Below are 12,189 nucleotides of genomic sequence, written 5' to 3' on the forward strand. Positions count from 1 at the left end.
CATCTTGGAAAACATGAAGTCTTTGATACTAGAAGGCAACTTTTCTCTTTCAACACAAGTTTGATACCTGGGCAAGGGTGCCTCTTCCCACCCTGGTTTGGGTAGTGTACGTGACAGCTGAGCTTGATACCAGTCTATTTTTAAGAGAGGTGGGATTTCAATCTCTGATGAAGGATTCAGTTGATTAATCAGACCAATTAACCCTAACTCCACCTTGAACCCTTAGCAGGAGTGATTCTAGCACTAATATAAGCTCAATTTTATCAGCAAAGGTGGCAGATGGGTAGCAAAAGCCAACAGTAACAGCTGAGAGTTTTTCTTTTTCATATACCATATTTATTCAGGTCTAAAGCACCATTGAATCTAATGCACATCTCAATTTTCAGAACCTTGAAATAAAAAAAAGGAATTGCTGGCGAATGTAAATGTGCTGTCAAATCTAATGCACCTTGATTTTTGCAACGTAATTTAGCCAAAAAACGTGAGCATTAGATTCAAGTAAATACGGTACATATGTATTTCTCGGCATGCTCATCACCCCTCAACATTTAAAGTTTCAGCAAATAAATTACTTAAAAGTACATTTTTCCAAACAAAAATAAACTAGTTTTATTTTTGGATTGCTTATCTCGGGGGAATATATTTGGACAGCTGTGTCCCAGCCTCCCTTTCTCCTCAGTGTGCTCTTTGGCTCCTTTCCACCTTCGTTTAGTTTCTGGTCCCCCCCCTCCCCCATTTTACATCTATTTCTTAAAACCTGCTCTTATATTTTGTTTCGGCCTGGGTCTTAAGGCACATCCATTAAACCACTTCTGAAGGAAAAGAGAGATTCAAGTCTGCTCCATGTTTTTAGGAGTAGGAGAAACTGTTGGCAAGTACTTCCCACCATGGAATTTGCTTTGGAAATGGGAAACTTATTCTGGAAAAGACATAAGCAGACTCAGAAGCAGTGACACAGCCTGTTCTGGAAGGGGTAGTGTTCCTTCTTTTGAGCCTGCCTGGAGTCAGATGCTGGCAGTAGCTGGGCTTTGGCTGCTGTGTCTGTCCTGGAGAAGGCAAATCTGGCCACTTTCATCACCCATGATGTCTTGGTCACATATTTCAACTACTGTAAACCATCTTTGACAAGGGCTTTGCAGCTGGTGGAGATTTATAGGATTTCCTCTGTTCCTCTCTATCTGTTTATAGATATCAATATAATGTCCTCCAGAAGAAATTCCCAAGGTGGTTTACATAAAAACAGGCAGAAATTCAAATTTCTAATTTTTTTTTGTTAGCATTGAGATGTGGTGGCAGGCAAAATGCGAGCATGTAGAATTTCTGCCTGTCATGGAACGGCTGATGACATAGAAGACCTCTCAGATAAGGAGAGGGCAAATTGTTGTTCCCTCTTAATCAGTTCCTGATTTCTTTCTGAGCCCAGTTCAAAGAGCTGGTTATCATCTCTAGTCCCAAGTGTTGTTACACCTGGTTATCCTTTTTTTAAAAAATTATATTTATTAAAATTTTCAAAAAATCCAGAATAAAAAAGAAAAAAAGGAAAAAGAAAAAGATAAAATTGGCATTTAAAACCTTACTTTCATTAACATCTTTCCAGGACTTCCCCCCCTCCCCCTCTTGTATTCCATTTCCATAGATTAATTCCACAAATTCTTACCCCAAATTTTAAAACCTTATTATAATTATAATTAGCCCGTTATTCAAATTTAGTTTAACTTGTATAACCATTTCTCTTTATATTTTTTGTACTTCCCTAAGATCGACCCCAGCTCCCTTCCACGAATTCCCCTTTTTTTTTATCACACAAAGTAAAACAAGAAAAAACAAAAAGATATAATTTTACAGCCTTTGGGTTCCAAATCTCCCTCCCCCCTTTCCCGGTTTCGATCCCCAAAATCCATCCATCTGTCTACTGCTGGCCTGGAGATCCCACGTCCATGTCTAAATCTCTCTCGATTCCACTTTGCCGTCTTTTTGGTAATCTTTAATTTCAGAAAACCCAATCTTAGAGAAACTCTCAGAAAAGATCATTCTTCTTCCATCCAGACCTCTATATTTAAGAGTATAACTCAAATTCTGTTTCTTGATCCTTTTAAAGTCTGGATGTCCCAAATGTTCCAACTTCGAGCTTGGTCCAATTTTTATTCCTCAGGTTTCTTTTCCTGTTCCGCTTCGAAAACCTTCTAATTCAAAAAATTCTAGTTCCTCTACAGAGGTTTTATTTGTTCAGGAACACAAACTTACGTCAAGTCCCTTCCTTTCTTCAATAGATAAATCCATTGTCTCCTTTAGTGTAGAGACCTCTGTAGGCAAAATAATACTTCGTTTTTGCAGCTTTCCCAGGAGATAAAAAGTCCTGTTCAATTCCATGAGTATTTTTCCACTTGCTGCCATTCTTGCAATGTCTCAGAATTCCCTCTAGAGGGATTATGGTAACTTAGTTTCCTTCCAGATCACACCCAAAAGTCAAATTAACTTGTTGCCCTTATTTTCAGTAAATTTATATCCAAATTGTAACGAATCTAACCGGCAAAGTCATCGTAACAAAGTTCTCTTTTATTCTCCCACTTTGACAGCTACTTTGACAGCTGTCAAAATTTCTATATCTCTTCACCAGTCTCTCATAACGGATCGCTCCCGGTTCCCGGGGGGTTACTCTTTAGTTCTCACAAACCACTCTTCTCCTCCAGCACAATTACTTGTAATTTCCCTTCGTGAAATTGATAACTTTTTTCAAATAAACAGATTCTTCTCTCGATCTTAGTTGTCAAATCCTTGCGTTAGAACATCTACAACAGGGGGGGCGGACTTCCTTTTTGCACCTCCCCCGCTCGCTCCGAATTCGTAAGACAAATTTTCCCTTTTAAGTCCGATAAATTTACTCACGGGTTGTTCTTTTTAGTCCAAATTTTCAAATTTAGAAGTCGGTGCTCTCCGTCAAATGGCATGCGGCTTCGCTAGGCAGGGGAAGCAGTGGACTCATAGCACCACACCCCCCCTGTCACCCTCTCCGCAGCCTTTAAAAAGGCTCCTTCACGGGTCGGGGGGGGCAAACGGTGCCCGCCGAGTCACCAAGTCCATGGGCATCACCGCCCATGGTTTTTGAGGGTCCCCGCGTCGCCGGCGCGGCGGGACCCAACCCCTGTCCAGCAGGCTCCCTCCGGAGCTCGGAGGGAGTCCGCCATTCGGCGATGGCGCCAACCCGGAAGTCCTAAACCTGGTTATCCTGCCTGCCGTTCTGAGATCTGCTGAGGAGGCCCTGCTCCACATCCCTCCTTCCCCTCCAGCAGAAACATAGAGGGGGCCACATTATTATTATTTATTAATTCACATGCAAGGAGGGTCTTTTTTGGCTGTGGCAACTGTGCAGACTCTGGTCCTCCTTCCTTTGGGCACAGCCTCTCTTCTCCCTGGCCATTTCACAGACTGGTAAAGACTGTCACGCAGGTGTTCAGATCAGATTATCACTGCCATGTATTTGCCTACTGCCAGTGGTGGCCTTTTTTATATATAGTATATGTGTTTGCAGCTCTTTTTATGATGTTTCCATTGTTTTTTATTAATAAAACAGCTTGCTGACTTCAGGAGCCTTTGGGTGAAAAGTTGCACATATAATTTACCAAATTAGCACACAAACAAAGCTTTGCCCCTTAGGAAGAGGTCTGACAGAAAGAAAGGCACACCTGGCGCCGGCTGGGCAAGGGGGACCAGGAGGGCTAATGTACCCAGGGAGGAAAAGAGCCCTTCCGCTGCAGCTTCTCAGGGCAGAACAGCCAAGATCACAAAGGTGGTGCCAAAAATTGCAATGTCCATCCAGGTCTCCAGAGTCCCCTGGGTCTGAGAGAAGAAACATTGGAGTTAAAAGCAATAAGCAAAGACATAAATTAAAGGCTCTTGGAACAGCTGAAAGGACGTGGAAACAAGTGCTTGAACTGCATTGTTGCTTGAGCTCACACCTAGAGCTTGTACAAACACAGGCCTCCAGTTCTTCCGCTGCTGGGCCAAGGAGGCTGTTTATTGTGCTGCTGCTCCTTCAGAGAATGCCAGGACTGTTCGATGTCCGCCGGCTGCAGAGGGATGGTGAAAACCAGAGACCGAAGCTTGGGAGGATGGAGCTGCGGACCAAGTTTATCCCCACCGGAGAAATGATTTGCCAGGTTGGTCAGGATCAAGGGGCTAAGCCTGTAAGCATGGCTCTTCTTGTGCTGCCTAAACCTGCTTTCCTTTTCTTGTTTTGGTAACTTGGCACAGACAAACACGAAGAGGGAGGCACGATTCAGGAAGGGTTCTATCAGTGCGAGGGAACTGCTGCATTTGTGGAAAGGGACATTCTAGCATGGCTTGTGAAGAGAATGAGGACAATACCCAGTGACAACTTCAAGCTTTGAGAAAACTGGCCCTTGCAAGGCCAGAGGAAGGAGACAATGGTGTCCATATTTCAGACCACTGGACTGATGCTATAGCAAGTTAAAAGCAAACACAGTGAAATCTGTCAAGGTGGTCAAGTATCAGGGGCGGGGGCATAAAGGAAAAGGTTCCAAGAACTGTGTAAAATTAGCTGGGCTTCAGGCTGTCTCTATGTTGGTGAATGATTGGATCTGGAATACCATACGGGTGAAGAGGAGGCATTTGTTGGTTTGGGCTTTACACATCTCTCCCAATATCTGCTCTGTTGCTTTAAATTAAAGTTGCCTGCAGGTTTCTAACTCTTTGTGCAGGTGACATAGACAGGATTCCAAATTCAAGGTCACAAAGGTTGGAGTGGACGTTTCTGGCTTTATTGGGACCTCCAAAAGCTAACAGCCTGCATTGCCAAAGGATGTTGGCTCTTAGCTTTATACAGTCCAGATGAATGATTACTGCTCTGCCTGCAGTTGGTCTTCTCCAGTGTCTATTGTGGTGGACCATGGGCTGGGCTGTGGGGCATTAGTGGCTATACCCGATGTGGGAGCCACAGGGGGAAGCCTTCCTCGCCCTGTGCTCTCTGGCGACAAGATTTGGCTCTCAAGTTACCCTGGGACTCTTTCCCCACTCTCCAGGATGTTCCTAGTAACAAGGGCTAGGCCCTGTCATAATGGCAGGATTTCTCTCTCTCCCCCTTTGGCTCTGCTGTGGTTGTTTATCTCTGCCCTCTCACACAGCTCCTGTGCCCATGTGGTACCAGCCAACGCGCCAATGTGAAATGACAATGGTTGTGGGGAAGAGGACTCGGAGGGCGGGTAACATTCTGGGCTGCTACAGCCTGCTGATGGAGCATGTGGTGACAGCAGCAGGGTTGGCTTGCCAGTACTGTACAGTGGTACCTTGGGTTACATACGCTTCAGGTTACAGACTCCACTAACCCAGAAATAGTACCTCGGGTTAAGTACTTTGCTTCAGGATGAGAACAGAAATCGTGCTCCGGCAGCACAGCGGCAGCAGGAGGCCCCATTAGCTAAAGTGGTGCTTCAGGTTAAGAACGGTTTCAGGTTAAGAACGGACCTCTGGAACGAATTAAGTACTTAACCCGAGGTACCACTGTAGTCCAATGGCAGCAGTTCCGCTCATGAAAAGGCTGGAGGCTGCTGCTGGCAGGACACTTGTGGCAACATTGGAAGACTTAATCTGCGAGTAGCTGGGCGAATGCCATGTAGATCAGACTCCCCCCACCCCCACCCCCACCCCCACATGCTGGAGCCTGTGCATTCTTTTGAGCTCCTGGTTCCCACTCCCTGCCCCCACTCTCTCTTATGAATCTCTTGCGTTCTCCTCTAGCACCAGAACATCCTCTATTCTGCCTTCCTCCTCACCCCCCCCACCCTGGCTGCCTTTATGGATTGGTTAAACATGAGATTAACTGGGGTAAATGTTTTCTACATGCTTACTTCCTCAGCCTCAGTGTTCCCCATCTATAAAATAGGCACGTTCCCTAGAATGCCTATCTCTCCTTTAGCTGATATGCTGCACTAATATGCTGCGCTGCTGTTTGTGTTATACATGTGATCTTGTGTGCAATGTGACTTGATGTGGTGGGGTTCAGAGTAATGGGGTCTACATGCACTCTTACTTCTTGCTTCATGCGGGACCTAGGTGAACATATCTGTTTTGTGGGTTGGGGGGCTGGAATTCTCTGCAAGGCTTTGAAGCAGCACAGCTTTTTTGAGTCCATTAGGACCTTCTAAAAATAACAGAAATGTGCCACTGTTGGTGACTTCGGGGGGCGGGGGGGGGGGGGGAGAAATCCTTACCAGGTCAGCAACACAGAATTTACCTCTTAGCTGAAGTGCTGCAGATAGCTCTGACATGGACCCACTGACAGTCTTCTGAAAATGACACTTGAGATTCTTGGGGAATAAGAGCTGTGTAGTTTGAAGAGCCTGCCATTGTGAGCATAAATGCACTTAGAACTTTTAAATGTCCTGTCTCCAGATGCTTCAAAATAAGAAACTTGAAATATTTTATTACTAACCTTCTACTGCTCTATTAGCTTCCAACAGCTCACTTGGGAGCATCTGAAAACAGGCAAGACTCAACCCTATCAGAAGCCTGTCAGCTACCCTTACGTTGGAAGCTGTCTTATCCTAAACTGGATTGTTAGTCCTTCCAGTGCAGTACTGCCCTTGCCCTCGCTATCCCCCATCTTTGTTAGAAATCTGCAGAGCTTCAGGCAAAGTGAGCAAATAGGTGTTACAAGGTGCTCCCTTACAGGCTAAAGCTGCATCTGCCCCAGCGCTGGGCACATTAACTGGCAGCAACTCTCCAGACAGGTGTCTCTTACAGTTCTGTCACCCGAGACCTTTCATTGGAGAAGTCAGAGCCTTAACCCACAACCTTTTACAAACAAACTGTGGACTTGCCAACTGCCAGAGCCTGACACGTTGTAAACTGGTCAGATTTGCAAGCAGGGCTGGGCTCAAATGAACCACAAGGCAAAGGCAAAGACTGCTGGTGGCGGGGAACTGCAAAAGGCAATTTTTGCAAGGGAGTTCACCCTTCCACTTTGCCCCTAAGTATATAGTAAAAGCCACGGTTTTCCCAGTAGTGATGTATGGAAGTGAGAGCTAGACCATAAAGAAGGCTGATCGCCGAAGAATTGATGCTTTTGAATTCTGGTGCTGGAGGAGACTCTTGAGAGTCCCATGGACCGCAAGAAGATCAAACCTCTCCATTCTGAAGGAAATCAACCCTGAGTCTCACTGGAAGGACAGATCCTGAAGCTGAGGCTCCAAGACTTTGGCCACCTCATGAGAAGAGAAGACTCCCTGGAAAAGACCCTGATGTTTGGAAAGATGGAGGGCACAAGGAGAAGGGGACGACAGAGGACGGGATGGTGGGACAGTGTTCTCGAAGCTACCAGCCTGAGTTTGACCAAGCTGCGGGAGGCAGTGGAAGACAGGAGGGCCTGGTGTGCTCTGGTCCAGGGGTCACGAAGAGGCGGACACGACTAAACGATTAAACAACAACAATAGTGTATGTGCTGTGCAACCCGCAGCATGTGGCTAAATCCCACTGAAAGTCTCCTTGGGGCTTCTGCATGGCAGAGCCCTCATCTATTTTCTAGGTCGGCGTTTGCTCTCCTTGCAGTGGGCGCCTGGGAAGGGCTGCAGCGAATTGCAATTCTCTCCTGCTTTCTTCATGTGAGCAGATCAGATCCCAAGCTCTCTTCCTCCTCCAAGAGTTGACAAATGTTAGAACTTGTATTTAAAAGTCACCACCAGCATTAAAGGCCTGGCCTTTCCGCCGCTTGCCGTGCCCCAGAAAGGCCCTCTGGCAACAAGGACGAGGCTCCTCTGGAAAGAGCTGGCCGGCCCAAAGCAGGGCGAGGAGGCCTTCGCCCGGATCCCGCTCACTGCGCAGGGAGCCGCCTCGGACCCGCTCAGGCCTCGCTCAGCGCTGCCCACTCGGACGGGCAGCAGCGGCGGCTCTGAGGGCTGGTGTCAGGCCTAAGCGCCACCGAGAGGCCCTCCAGCTCCCGGGGGCGAGGCTGGGCCACCACAGATGGTCCCCAGGGCCCCTCGAGCACGATCGAGGCGGGGAAACGCCTCACATAGTGGGGCGGCGGAGGAAGTTCCCTCCAAGTGTGACGTGGCAGCTAAAAAAGCCAATGCAATTCTGGGCTGCATCAATAGGAGTATAGCATCTAGATCAGGGGCAGTAATAGTGCCACTGTATAAGGGAAGTAATAGTGCCACTGTATTCTGCTCTGCTCAGACCTCACCTGGAGTACTGTGTCCAGTTCTGGGCACCACAGTTCAAGAAGGACACTGACAAACTGGAACGTGTCCAGAGGAGGGCAACCAAAATGGTCAAAGGCCTGGAAACGATGCCTTATGAGGAACGGCTAAGGGAGCTGGGCATGTTTAGCCTGGAGAAGAGGAGGTTAAGGGGTGATATGATAGCCATGTTCAAATATATAAAAGGATGTCACATAGAGGAGGGAGAAAGGTTGTTTTCTGCTGCTCCAGAGAAGCGGACACAGAGCAATGGTTGCAAACTACAAGAAAGAAGATTCCACCTAAACATTAGGAAGAACTTCCTGACAGTAAGAGCTGTTCGACAGTGGAATTTGCTGCCCAGGAGTGTGGTGGAGTCTCCTTCTTTGGAGGTCTTTAAGCAGAGGCTTGACAACCATATGTCAGGAGTGCTCTGATGGTGTTTCCTGCTTGGCAGGGGGTTGGACTCGATGGCCCTTGTGGTCTCTTCCAACTCTATGATTCTAGGATTCTAGGGACACGGAGACACCCCGTCCTGAGGTCGCTTCTCTCGCGCGCGCTCCTTTCCCGCGCAAACGGGCCCGCGGGGGCGGGGGAGCAGAGAGGGTCGCGCAGGCGCGGAGGGGCGTGGCCAGGCCGCTCTCCTGCCCTCCCGCCCCCGCCCCCCTCAGGAGGGCCCGAGCCAGGCCGGCCCGCGAGCCCCGCCGCGCAGGCGCATTCCGCCCTTGCCACGGCTCCGCCCGGCCCGTGACGGGAGCCCCAATTGCCGCCGCCGCCGCCGCCGCCGCCGCCGCCGATCCGATCGAGCGGCTGGAGCGACCGTCGCCGCCGGGGCACGAGGAGGGCGCGGCGGAGCGGAGCGGGAGGGCCAGGCGGCAGCAGCAGCTCACTCAGCAAGGTAGGCCAGGAGGGAGAGAGGGAGGGAGCGGCGAGGCGAGGCGGAGGACGGACCTCTGAGCATGGGCAGAGCGCCTGCCCCGCCGCCCGCTGGACTGGGTCTCCCACGGGGGCGAAGGCAGCCCGGCGGAGCTGCGGGACCTTCTCGCGCGCGGCGACCCCCGGAGGGGCTGAGGGGGCGGGGCTCCTCTCCCCCCTCCGCAGCCCCGCCTCCTCCTCCGACCCTGAGGAGCTAGGTCTCCACGTGCAGAGGAGGAGTCCCGCGTCCGCGTGTCCCTTGTGAATGCGGCCCCTCCCCGGTGGGCTCTCCGCGGCCAGGGCTGGGCCGGTGTCCCGGGGGGCGGCGGGTCTCGCTTTCTCCCGAGGAGGCCCCGCTCTGGCGCGGCCGACAACAACTTCGCTTCGGCGCCGGAGTTGGCTGCGCCGGAGCAGGAGGGAGGCGGCTGCCCCGGGGCGGGGCGGGTCTGCGAGGGCGCCGCCGCCGCCGCCGCCGCCGCCGCCCGAAAGCGGAAGGGCATCTGGGCTGCCCGCGGCGAAGCGTGGCTCTCGCTCCTCAGCCTAATCCGTCTGCTGCCAGCCAGCCGCTTCCTCGCCGAAGACGCTCGCCTTCCCTTGGGGAGAAGACGAGGCAGCAGAGGCTGCTCTCCCGGAGGGAAGGCGGGGAAACTGAGGCACAGGGGGATGGTGGCTCTGGAGAAGCAGGCCATGGCACGCCATACCCACTTGCTGCCACCCGTTCCACCCCCCACCCCCCGGTCCCGTATGCCAGGCAGCAGCTACACGTGAATACACCCCACTCAGAGCTCAGGTGTGAAGCCCACCTCCCTCCTGGGTGCAGCAGGGGCCTCTGGCTGTGTTAAAAGACAAGGCAAGGCAACCTGGCAGATTCAGCCTCAACTGGACTTTCTCCTGGGTAGCCACTCAGGCTGCCTTCTGGATCAGGCCCATGGCGCATCCGGTCCAGACCTTCTCCCAACCAGATGCCTGTGGGAAACAGGCAAGCTGCTCCCATACGTATGGCTGGCACTCTGCTCCCATACGTATCATATTATACTCCCATGTTTAACTTTCCACTGGGCAAGTCACTTTAATAATATTTCTTTTTTTTAAAAAAAAAAGCCTCATTATAAGTGATTCCAAAGTAACACGCTTTTCAGAAGCCAAGCCATGGACCTCCTACTTTTGAAAACTTTGATATCTCTATGGTAGTTTTTGTTATGTGAATGGAGCCAAGGACCCTCTGGGTGGGTTACATGGATCCGCTGGGGTCCACGAACCACCAATTGGGAACCACTCATATATAGTATAAATATGTATAAGCAGTATATAACAGTGTATGGGAACATCACATCCCAGATGCAGGCCAGGAGGATTCCTATACTGTGTTACGTTTTTGTGTTTCTTTGATTATCTTGGGACTCAACTCCAGGCGAGGTCCCATAATGGGCAGGTATATCCTGCTGACCAGGCTTGCAGTTATGTTGTTGAGGGAGTGGAGATTCATCTGCTCGTGTGTGTGTGTGTGTGTGTGTGTGGCTTTCCAAGTGCCTGGTGAGAGAGTTGGGGTCGCTGTTCAGTGCAGTGGGAGTGAGGGTGAGGGTCTGCCAGAAGGGATGAAACCTCCGGTGACCTTGGGAAGGAAAATGAGTTGGACTCTGCCACCTTTGTATGGGTGTCTTGCAACTTGTGTCTCTGTCAAGGTTGTTAGCAGGCCGAGCCCTTGGAGTGAATTTGGCATTAATTAAAATTTAATGCCTGAGGTCAGCAAATCCACAGCTGCAAGGGCAGGCGGGATGCTTACTTAGTGGACGTCCTGGGAGAGGGGAAGGTATTCTTGCTCTGCTCAGGGTTTAGGCGTGTACATTTTCATATTCCGTTTTGCATTCCAGTGCTTGGTGCTTGGAGGGAAACCCCGTGGCCTTAGGAGGAGTCACACCGACACACTCTCCCCCCTTCCCCAGGGTTTTGACCTGGCTTACAGAAGTGGCTGCTGGGTCAGGGAAGCTGGACTCTGAGCGGAAAGTCAAGAACTGCCCCAAAGGGGATTTTTTTGTTCTCAGGGTGGGCTACCTAATCTTTCTGGGCTGAGCTGCTGGGCTCTTATTTCCTGTTGCTTATGAGTGTTATGGAAGCTCTTAGTCACAACCAGCATTGCCAAGAGTGGCTTGATGCAAAGAGGAAAGGAAGCATAGCAGGTGACCTCTGCAGAGGCTGCTTGAAGGTCTCCTGGCTCCCAGTTGCAGCGCAGTGGAACGGAGGGTTGGGGGGTCTCAGCCAAGGAGGTGTGATAAGGGCATGGCAGTCTGTGTCTGCCTGAGAAGCTCTTAGACATGGGTTCTCTCCACCTCCCCCCTGCCCATTTGTGCCTTGGATAAGTGGGTGAGATCTGCAGAGTCCCCGTCCCCACCCCACCCCCAGAAATTGGGTGCCATGGAGGAGAGCAGTATTGGTTCCCGATCGCAGCTTTTGAATTCACTGCACTTAAAAAAAACCCTTATCTTACATTTGTGAGTTGGGCTGGGGGAAAACCCCATATGTCAGGTTGCCAGAACATTTGCAGATTGGATGCTGGTGCCAGCTTGCAGGTCTGAAGCCTCTGCCAGCCTGATGCAGAGCTGGTACCCAAACTACCATGGCTGGGTTCTCGGGATGTGATGGAGGGGAGCAGAGCAATGGAACTCTTTTCTCAGGCCTGTCCGGAAGTGCTGGGAGAAGTGGATTCTGCTTTCTGTGGTGCCTCTGAGGGAGGGGCACCTGGGTGCAGCGCTGCTGCTGCTGAGAAAGGAAGGCCTTGTCCACTTCCGTGGTGCTCATGGATGATCCCAGGAGGACTTTGGAGCTGTGACTCTTTGCTAGTGAGACACAGCGGGAGGGCCTGTCTCAGCGGCAGCCTCTTCTTCTGTGGTTCCAGCAGGAAGCCTTTGCTGCTCCAGGAGAGGGGAGTCCTGGCTGGATGTTCTGGGTGGGCTTCCTTCGCCACCAGTGGCTGATGCTGCTGGTGCCGTGCAGTCAGTTCTGAGCCGTTCTTTGTGCAGGAAAAATGCATTTTGTTGGCCAGACTTGGTGTCCCCGAAATGATGCCAGCCCTGCACATTCTGAG

The 12,189-nt window shown here is 50.6% G+C and overlaps 1 protein-coding gene and 2 long non-coding RNA genes across 4 annotated transcripts in view; 1 reads left to right on the plus strand and 2 right to left on the minus strand.

Moving 5' to 3' along the window:
- Positions 1-583: 583 nt before the first annotated feature.
- LOC307204342 lies at positions 584-3,326 on the minus strand. The gene is made up of 2 exons (XR_013833614.1): positions 3,218-3,326; positions 584-1,467 (listed from the first exon to the last, which is right to left on the minus strand). It is a non-coding gene; the product is annotated as an uncharacterized lncRNA (long non-coding RNA).
- Positions 3,327-3,586: 260 nt separating this feature from the next.
- On the minus strand, positions 3,587-7,771 carry LOC307204330. Its single transcript, XR_013833595.1, has 3 exons — positions 7,571-7,771; positions 6,251-6,356; positions 3,587-3,837 (listed from the first exon to the last, which is right to left on the minus strand). It is a non-coding gene; the product is annotated as an uncharacterized lncRNA (long non-coding RNA).
- The window catches only part of MYO1C (myosin IC), a 41,844-nt gene continuing 33,681 nt past the window's right edge, over positions 4,027-12,189 (plus strand). Inside the window, exon 1 of one of the 2 annotated variants that reach the window (XM_079955450.1) lies at positions 4,027-4,157. In XM_079955450.1, coding sequence (XP_079811576.1) covers positions 4,041-4,157 — 117 coding nt within the window. In that variant the 5' untranslated portion in view covers positions 4,027-4,040. Of the gene's footprint in view, positions 4,158-8,940; positions 9,091-12,189 lie in introns of those variants that run through there. The other variant, XM_079955452.1, reaches the window with a different exon arrangement.

Source organism: Podarcis cretensis (genome assembly GCF_951804945.1).
Source record: "Podarcis cretensis genome assembly, chromosome: 15".
NCBI lineage: Eukaryota > Metazoa > Chordata > Lepidosauria > Squamata > Lacertidae > Podarcis > Podarcis cretensis.